At 50.4% G+C, this 10,213-nt stretch overlaps 1 protein-coding gene across 1 annotated transcript; it reads left to right on the plus strand.

Annotated features, from left to right (window-relative positions):
* Positions 1–3,126: 3,126 nt before the first annotated feature.
* LOC135893061 (epididymal sperm-binding protein 1-like) lies at positions 3,127–9,737 on the plus strand. The gene is made up of 5 exons (XM_065420851.1): positions 3,127–3,274; positions 3,826–3,990; positions 5,415–5,579; positions 7,519–7,683; positions 9,574–9,737. Exons 1-5 carry the CDS (start codon positions 3,127–3,129, stop codon positions 9,735–9,737), a joined length of 807 nt encoding a protein of 268 aa, XP_065276923.1.
* Positions 9,738–10,213: the final 476 nt, after the last annotated feature.

Here is a 10,213-nt window from a genome sequence, read left to right on the forward strand (position 1 = left end):
CAGGGGCATAGACAGTGGGTGGCATTTCCCCCTCTAGGGCTGGAGAGAGGATAACAACCTACTACAGCTGAAAGCTAACCATGCTTGCTTCTATAGTTCGCTGGGGAGGGGGGCATGGCTCGATATTAAACTGTTGAGGACCGGGGGGGGGGGGGGAATCAGTGGTTGTTATATACACGCAGTGCAGGAGTAGAGGTGGGAAGGCAGCGAATTTCCCGTGCTGGGAAAATTGTCGATATTTTGACAAAATTTCCCATCCTGCAAAGTTGAAATCCCCAAAATACTTCATCCTGCAAAGTCGCCATGTCAGAAAAGTGAAATCTTGAAAAGTTTTCTGTCCCCAAAAGTCGAAACCTCAAAAATGTTCTCACCTTGAAAGGTGAAATCTCAAATATTTTCTGTCACAAAAAGTCAATATCTCGAAGATTTTCCCGACCCAACAAGTCAATTTCTCAATTTTCCCATCACAAAAAGTCTTCTGACCCGGAAAGGCGAAATCTCAATTATTTCTCATCACAGCCCAACACTGTAGCATTTAATTTCAGAAAGGGGAACTACACAAAAATGAGGAGGTTAATTAAACAGAAATTAAAGGGTACAGCGCCAAAAGTAAAATCTCTGCAAGCTGCATGGAAACTTTTTAAAGACACCATAGTAGATGCTCAACTGAAATGTATCCCCCAAATTAAAAAACACAGTAAGAGAACCAAAAAAGAGCCACCGTGGCTAAACAACAAAGTAAAAGAACCAGTGAGAGGCAAAAAGGCATCCTTTAAAAAGTGGAAGCTAAATCCTAGTGAGGAAAATAGAAAGGAGCATAAACTCTGGCAAATGAAGTGTAAAACTACAATTAGGAAGGCCAAAAAAGAATCTGAGGAAGCCAAAGACTCCAAAAGTAATAGCAAATTTTTTTTAAAAATACATTAGAAGCAGAAAGCCTGCTAAACAACCAGTGGGGCCACTGGACGACCGAGATGCTAAAGGAGCACTCAAAGACAATAAGATGGGGGGAAGGGATAGCTCAGTGGTTTGAGCATTGGCCTGCTAAATCCAGGGTTGTGAGTTCAATCCTTGAGGGGGCCATTTAGGGATATGAGGCAAAAATCTGTTGGATGATTTAATTGGGGATTGGTCCTGCTTTGAGCAGGGGGTTGGACTAGATGATCTCCTGAGATTCTATGAAAAGACTTTCTATGAAAGGCCACTGTGGAGAAACTAAATGAATTCTTTGCATCAGTCTTCACAGCTGAGGATGTGAGGGAGATTCCCAAACCTGAGACATTCTTTTTAGGTGACAGATCTGAGGAACTGTCCCAGATTGAGGTGTCATTAGAGGAGATTTTGGAACAAATTGATAAATTAAACAGCAATAAGTCACCGGGACCAGATGGTATTCACCCAAGAGTTCTGAAGGAACTCAAATGTGAAATTGCAGAACTACTAACTGTAGTCTGTAACCTATCATTTAAATCAGCTTCTGTACCAGATGACAGGAGGGTAGCTAATGCGATGCCAATTTTTAAAAAGGGCTCCAGAGGTGATCCCAGCAATTACAGGCCGGTAAGCCTGACTTCAGTACTGGCAAACTGGTTGAAACTATAATAAAGAACAATATTGTCAGACATAGAGATGAATATAATTTGTTGAGGAAGAGTCAACATGGTTTTAGTAAAGGGAAATCACGCCTCACCAATCTACTATAATTCTTTGAGGGGGTCAACAAGCATGTGGACAAGGGGGATCCAGTGGATATATTGTACTTAGATTTTCAGAAAGCCTTTGACAAGGTCCCTCACCAAAGGTGCTTAAGCAAAGTAAGCTGCTATGGGATAAGAGGGAAGGTCCTCTCCTGGATTGGTAACTGGTTAAAAGATAGGAAACAAAGGGTAGGTATAAATGGTCAGTTTTCGGAATGGAGAGAGGTTAATAGTGGTGTCCCCCAGAGGTCTGTTCTGGGACCAGTCCTATTCAACATATTCGTAAATGATCTGGAAAAGGGGGTAAACAGTGAGGTGGCAAAATTTGCAGATGATACAAAATTACTAAAGATAGTGTGACAGACCCAGACCAGTGGGGTACAGGAGTCTGGTAGAGGGCAAATATACTGGTCACTGGATGAGTAGTTTTCTGTTCCCTGAGTGACCAGAGCAGGGGCTGCACTAGAGTAATCAGGAACCTGCTAGAACCAGTTAAGGCAGGCAGGCTAATTAGGACGCCTGGAGCCAATTAAGAAGAAGCTTCTAGAATCAATTAAGGCAGGCTAATCAGGGCACCTGGGTTTTAAAAGGAGCTCACTTCAGTTTGTGGTGTGAGTGTGAGGAGCTGGGAGCAAGAGGCGCAAGGAGCTGAGAGTGAGAGGGTGTGCTGCTGGAGGACTGAGGAGCACAAGCGTTATCAGACACCAGGAGGAAGGTCCTGTGGTGAGAATAAGGAAGATGTTTGGAGGAGGCCATGGGGAAGTAGCCCAGGGAGTTGTAGCTGTCATGCAGCAGTTACAGGAGGCACTATAGACAGCTGCAGTCCACAGGGCCCTGGGCTGGATCCCGGAGTAGAGGGCGGGCCCGGTTTCCCCCCAAACCTCCCAATTGACCTGGACTGTGGGTTCTTCCAGAGGGGAAGGTCTCTGGGCTGTTCCCCAACCCACATGGTGAATCTCTGAGGCAGGAAAATCCACCAATAAGCGCAGGACCCACCAAGATAGAGGAGGAACTTTGTCACAATAGTTAAGTCCCAGGCAGACTGAGAAGAGCTACAAAAGGATCTCTCAAAACTGGGTGACTGGGCAACCAAATGGCAGATGAAATTTAATGTTGATAAATGCAAAGTAATGCACATTTGAAAGCATAATCCCAACTATACATATAAAATGATGGGGTCTAAATTAGCTGTTACCATTCAAGAAAGAGATCTTGGAGTCATTGTGGATAATTCTCTGAAAACATCCACTCAATGTGCAGCGGCAGTCAAAAAAGTGAACAGAATGCTGGGAATAATTAAGATGACAGGAAGCGGCCCTGGTGTGCCACCACGAGGAACTACGACGCAGACAATAAATGGAGGTACTGCGGCACGGCAGGTACGTGGGGCCAAGAGAGACACAAGGGGTGGGTGCACTTTGCAGCTGGTATGGGCAGCACCCAGTGCAACAAGACCCCGATCTCGGTGACTCTGTGTCTGGGCAGCGCCCGGCCCGACGGGGCCCCGATCTCGGCGACTCTGTGTCTGGGCAGTGCCCAGCCCGACGGGGCCCCGATCTCGGCGACTCTGTGTCTGGGTAGCAGATTGAGACATTGGATCTGGGAACGAGTCTTTTTCCTACCCTAGAAATATTTTTGGGAATTCAACATTTTTCCCATCTTTGATTGAAGGGGCAAAAATGAAACCTCGAAAATATTCATGAACTGAAAACCCAAACTCTCTTTCAATTTGACTCAGTTGAAACGTTTCATTTCGATCATTTTGAAACGTTGTTTCCATTTCCACCTTTTTAAAAAAAAAATTTCCTCTATAATTAGCTTAAATTTCAAAACAAAAAGGCGCTCCCGACTGGGAACCCAGAATGTATTTATTTTTCATTTCAAACGTGTCTAAACATTTCCACGCTTTTTTCTCTCGACATCTTTTCAAGTGGGGAAATGCATCAAAACTAGCAAAATGTGCCAAAATGTTGAAACACTTTCAGTTCCCGGGAATCGGCAGTTTTTCCACTTAAAAAATATCGTTTTGTTGAGAAAATTCGCCCCCAGTACCCCAGCAAATCGCCTGCCCTGCATCCTGCCTTCTGCCCTATTTTTAACCCTTTCCTCCCGTGCCTTTCTCCACCAGCGGTGGGGGGGAGTTCGGAGAGCGCCCCTTGCGTCTTCCCTTTCATCTATAAGGGCACTACCTACCACAGCTGTACGGCAGTCGATGACCAGATGGGAAGGCCCTGGTGTGCTACCACTTCCAACTACGACAAAGACCGTCTCTGGCGCTTCTGCTTGAGTGAGGGTGAGTCCTGGCCGTGACCAGAGCACTCCGTGTCGGCACAGAGGTTTGTGGAGGACATGCCGTCACATGGAGCTCTAGCACAGTTGGCGCTGTCACCCGGTCTTGTGGGCCAAATGAGCTTGCTGGAGGGGCTGTGTGCTACAAATGGTTTCCCCTGTGCAGCCAGATTGCCTGGCACCTCCTTGTGATCCAGCCATCAGATGGGTCCCCAGGATGATCCCATGCTCCTAGGCACAACGCCATTCACCCACTGTTAAAAATTATCTTCGGCTTTCGCTGCAGCAGTGAGATGAGACACCCCACCCCAGCTTTTCTTTTTTGCTAAGAAAACTCTTTGGCTTTCATAGAATCCTAGGACTGGAAGGGACCTCGAGAGGTCATCAACTCCAGTCCCCTGCACTCATGGCAGGACCAAGCACCATCTAGACCAGCCCCGACAGGGGTTTGTCTAACCTGCTCTTAAAAATCACCAGGAGATTCCACAACCTCCCTGGGCAATTTATTCCGGTGCTTAACCACTCTGACAGTTAGGAAGTTTTTCCTAATGTCTAATCTAAACTGCCCTTGCTGCAATTTAAGCCCATTGCTTCTTGTCCTGTCTTCAGAGGTTAAGAAGAACAATTTTTCTCCCTCCTCCTTGTAACAACCTTTTATGTACTTGAAAACTGTTATCCTGTCCCCTCCCAGTCTAGTCGTCTCTTCTCCAGACTAAACAAACCCATTTTTTCAATCTTCTCTCACAGGTCATGTTTTCTAGACCTTTAATCACTTTTGTTGCTTTTCTCTGGACTTTCTCCAATTTATCCACATCTTTCCTGAAATGTGGCGCCCAGAACTGGACACAATACTCCAGTTAAGGCCTAATTTGCGCGGAGTAGAGCAGAAGAATTACTTCTCGTGTTTTGCATACAATACTCCTGCCAATACATCCCAGAAGGATGTTTGCTTTTTTTGCAACAGCGTTACACTGTTGACTCATATTTAGCTTGTGATCCACTATGACCCCCAGATCCCTTTCCGCAGTACTCCTTCCTAGGCAGTCATTTCCCATTTTGTATGTGTGCAACTGATTGTTCCTTTCTAAATGGAGCACTTTGCATTTGTCCTTATTGAATTTCATCCTATTTTCCTCAGACCATTTCTCCACTTTGTCCAGATCATTTTGAATTTTAATCCTATCCTGCAAAGCACTTGCAGCCCCTCCCAGCTTGGTATCATCCGCAAACTTTATCAGTGTTCTCTCTCTGTCATTATGTCAAGTATCAGAGGGGTAGCCGTGTTAGTCTGTATCCACAAAAACAACGAAGAGTCCACACTCCTCATTGCTTCTATGCCATTATCTAAATCACTGAACATTAAATCAGTAATAATTAATCATTAAACATTTCCTGCTGTTCACTCTGCTTTGCTCGTTGCCTTTTCAGCCTACGGGGGGAACTCCAATGGCCAACGCTGCACGTTTCCTTTCGTCTACAAAAAACAACTATTTCACACCTGCACCAACGCTGGAGACAAGATGGGACATTTCTGGTGCGCTACAAGCCAAAACTATGACCGGAATAAGCTGTGGAGCTACTGCCCCGATACCAGTAATGTATCCAGTTCGTATGTTCTCTCTGGGGTAGATCTGACTCGTGTTCAGGGCCGGCTCCAGGCACCAGCCCACCAAGCATGTGCTTGGGGCGGCACCTGGAGGGGGGCGGCGCGGCGCTCCGGCCCGAGAGCGGGGCCGTGACTGGGCTCGCCACCCTCCCCGCAGCACTGCAGCGGGCTCGCCGCCCTCCCCCGGCGCTCTGGCCGCCGGGGAGAGCGGAGCCCCGGCCGGGCTCTCCGCCCTCCCCCCAGCGCTCTGGCCGCCGGGGAGAGCGGAGCCGCGGCGGGCTCGCCGCCCTCCCCCCGGCGCAGCCTCTGACTGCGGGGGAGAGCCGAGCCCCGGCCGGGCTCTCTGCCCTCCCCCCAGCACTCCAGCCGGTCGGGGACAGCGGGCCCGCGGCCGGGCTCGGCGCCCTCTCCTGCCGCGCTCGGGGGGGGGGGGCGCGGCGGGAGGCTTTTTTGCCGCCCCAGGCAAAAAAGCCAGAGCCGGCCCTGCTTGTGTTTTGCCTATACAGCTGGGCAAATAACTAATTTGTGGTTTGCTGATGATTCTGAAAAATCAGGGGGAAACTTGTCGTGGGTTGCCATGACAATGATTTTTTTTTAATTGTCAGTGAATCAAAAACCAGGGGCGTGGGGGAATCATTTCAGGTGGATCATGAAAGTTCTTTTTTTTTTTAATTGTCATTGCATTGCAAAGTCAGGAAAATGGTTTTGAGTGGATTCCCAAAATGAAATATCTGAAATTTTCAGAGAGTCAAAAAATTACAAAAACGTTTGTCTTGGGTTATCCAGAAAATGAAATATTCCACAGTTTTCAATTAATCCAAAAAAATTGGGGGACAATGTGTTTTGGGAGGATCCCAGAAACAAACATGTTGGAAATTTTCTGTGATTTGAAAGATGCGGGGGGGGGGAACCATTTTGGGTGGATCCTGGAATTGAAATTTTCTTTAAAACTTTTGGTGAATTAAAAAATCAGGAAACAAAATTATTTTGGGGGGAATCCCAAAAATTAATTTTTAAAAAAATTTTCATTGATTGAAAATTTAGGGGGGGAAATCCCTTTGGGTTGAAAAGAACATTTCATTTAAATTTTTAACATTTTTTTAAACTATCTAAATTTCGGTTTTAATAAAATAGAAGGAAATTTTGAAAGCAGAAGTTGTTTCAGGTTGAAGAATTAACTTTTTCTGAATGTTTTTGGTCATTTTTTCAACATGAACAACCCCACACAACTGACATGCTTTCACAATATATTTTGGTTTCACTGAATCTGTACTTTTAGCCAAAAACATTTTATCTGAAAAGTTTCACCCACCTCTATGTCCAGGAGCCTCCAGATCACCTGTATGATCACATCACCTCTCTGTGTGCCCCTGAGCCAATAAGAAGTTGTGACACTTGGATGCCAATGGGAGTTGGGCAATGGGAGTCTACCTGATTGATGGGTGGGATCCTGGCTTTCAACATGCCCCTCCCACCAGCTGAACGAGCCTCTAAGGATTCCTTCAGGAAAGGTTCAAGGCCAGGGTCTAGGAGCAGCCATAGAATCAGATCCAGAAGCGATAGAGTCAGTGGGTTTTGGGAAGCCAGGTTCCTGTTGGCCCTCCTGGAAGATGCTTTAGCCATGATGATGACTTCAAATCCAGACTGGATGCCGTTCTAGTAGATACTTTAGTGAAACCCAAGTTATTGGGTTCAACACAGAGAGAATCGGGGAACATTCACTGGCCTGTGTTCCACAGGACTTCAGACTAGATGATCCCAGTGGACCCATCTGATCATGGAATCTATGAATCCATGAAATCTTACCTGAGATTTCTTGGCTGTTGGTGATGGGTGGCTGGGTCATAGTGAGATGCGGGAGCTGTTAGTCCATAGGCAGGTGGGCGTGTTGGCGGTGTCTATAACCACCTCCCTTTGCATCCCTAGTCCTGGGTGGGAACGCGCCAGGAAAGAGCTGTGTGTTCCCCTTCGTCTATAACAAACAAGTGCACTACACCTGCATCAGCGACGGGGAGAGCTCGGAAAAACTGTGGTGCAGCACCACCAGGAATTACGACGTGGACAAGAAGTGGACTTACTGCTCCACGCCAGGTAAGGCAGGAGGCAGAGGAAGCTGAGCCTGGCGGTGAAGGTGTTTGGCTCACCAAGGCCTGGTTCAATTCCTGGCTCTGTCATAGACTCCTTGGGTGAGTAGTTAGGAAGTGGTTGGTTGGTTTTTTGGCCCCCTCACCCCGCCCCTTAGGAAATGCTGAGCAACCTGAAGTTCATGGGTAGCAGCTGTTCAGCAGTTCTTAAAACCATCCCCCAAATCGCCCTAGAGCGGTGGGGCTCCTTCTGCTGGCTGTTTAGATTGGCAGCGCTTTGAGACAGGGACTGTCGGTCTCTGTCTGTCTGGGCAGCGCCTCACACAATCCCGATCTCGGCGATTCTGTGTCTGGGCAGCGCCCGGCCCGACGGGGCCCCGATCTCGGTGACTCTGTGTCTGGGCAGCGCCCAGCCTGATGGGGCCCCGATCTCGGCGACTCTGTGTCTGGGCTTCGCCCGGCCCGACGGGGCCCCGATCTCGGCGACTCTGTGTCTGGGCAGCGCCCGGCCCGACGGGGCCCCAATCTCGGCGACTCTGTGTCTGGGCAGCGCCCAGCACGACGGGGCCCCAATCTCGGTAACTCTGTGTCTGGGCAGCGCCCGGCCCGACGGGGCCCCGATCTCGGTGACTCTGTGTCTGGGCAGCGCCCAGCCTGATGGGGCCCCGATCTCGGCGACTCTGTGTCTGGGCTTCGCCCGGCCCGACGGGGCCCCGATCTCGGCGACTCTGTGTCTGGGCAGCGCCCGGCCCGACGGGGCCCCAATCTCGGCGACTCTGTGTCTGGGCAGCGCCCAGCACGACGGGGCCCCAATCTCGGTAACTCTGTGTCTGGGCAGCGCCCGGCCCGACGGGGCCCCGATCTCGGTGACTCTGTGTCTGGGCAGCGCCCAGCCTGATGGGGCCCCGATCTCGGCGACTCTGTGTCTGGGCTTCGCCCGGCCCGACGGGGCCCCGATCTCGGCGACTCTGTGTCTGGGCAGCGCCCGGCCCGACGGGGCCCCAATCTCGGCGACTCTGTGTCTGGGCAGCGCCCAGCACGACGGGGCCCCAATCTCGGTAACTCTGTGTCTGGGCAGCGCCCGGCCCGACGGGGCCCCGATCTCGGTGACTCTGTGTCTGGGCAGCACCCAGCCTGATGGGGCCCCAGTCTCAGTGACTGTGTCTGGGCAGCGCCCGGCCCGATGGGGCCCCGATCTCGGCGATTCTGTGTCTGGGCTTCGCCCAGCCCGACGGGGCCCCGATCTCGGCGACTCTGTGTCTGGGCAGCGCCCGGCCCGATGGGGCCCTGATCTCGGCGACTCTGTGTCTGGGCTTTGCCCAGCCCGACGGGGCCCCGATCTCGGCGACTCTGTGTCTGGGTGGCACTCAGTGCCCCGATCTCAGCAAAAGAAGCCTCAGATCTCTCACGAGTATCTAGAGGCCTTGACTAATGCACATAATAACCACAGAGGATGTACCCCAAAAACACATCTGGGATGTGGCTGTGTCTAACCACCTGTGTGTGTATAAACTGGCTGAATGCACTTCCCCATGGACCCACAAACCACCTAACACATTTTGCATATGCAACCCCCAACTGCACAGACATTGTTTGCCTGTCCCCTTGGCGTCTTTGGCTCGTTAGCCCCATGTTGCAGAAGTGGGGAAACTGAGGCATGGAGCTGGGCCGTGCCTTGCTAAAGGTCACCCAGCAGAGCCAGGCATAGCACCCAAGTCTCTCATTGCTCAGCCTGGCGCCCCTGTCATGGGGCCGCGCTCTCTCCCGTAGCCCTAAGCTGTGTGGGGAACCATCTAACAAAGTGTTTGCTCGTGGTCTGATGCCACCTGCATTTGCTATGCATTACCCGTGATTCTGGCCACAGTGCTCACCCGCTGTCGGTGTGTTTGGTCTGCAGACTACGACCGCCCCTCCCACGACAAGCCCTGTGTCTTCCCCTTCATCTACAAGAAGTTTAAATTCCACACCTGCACCAACCTGGCGGAGGCCAGCGGGAAGTTCTGGTGTTCCAGCACAGACAACTACGACCAGGACCATCAGTGGAGCTACTGCCCTGCCTGAGACAGGTAGGACAGGGCAATGGGATGGTCTCTGTCGATAGCATCCCCATCTGGACCGGGTGTGTGATCCTGCTTCTTTTGTCTATTTACACTGGGAACTCTTCCAGGCAGGGACTATCTGCAGCACCCGGTGCAAGGGGACCCCGATCTCTGTGACTTTGTCTGGGCGGCGCCCGGCGTGATGGGGCCCCGATCTCAGTGACTGTGTCCATCCATCCCCATACACACCCATCCATCCATTCCCATATGTATCCGTCCACGCACTCATACATCCTTATCCACAGTCACCCATCCAACCATCCCCATACACATCCACCAACCACCCAACTATGGAATCATAGTGATATAGGGCTGGAAGGGACCTCAAAAGTCCACCCTCTCCCCCCGCCCCATGCTGAGGCAGGACCAAATATATCTAAAACATCCCTGACAAGTGTTTGTCCAACCTCCAATGACAGGGATGCCACAATCTCCCCT

Source organism: Emys orbicularis, chromosome 21 (genome assembly GCF_028017835.1).
Source record: "Emys orbicularis isolate rEmyOrb1 chromosome 21, rEmyOrb1.hap1, whole genome shotgun sequence".
In the NCBI taxonomy this organism is placed as follows: domain Eukaryota; kingdom Metazoa; phylum Chordata; order Testudines; family Emydidae; genus Emys; species Emys orbicularis.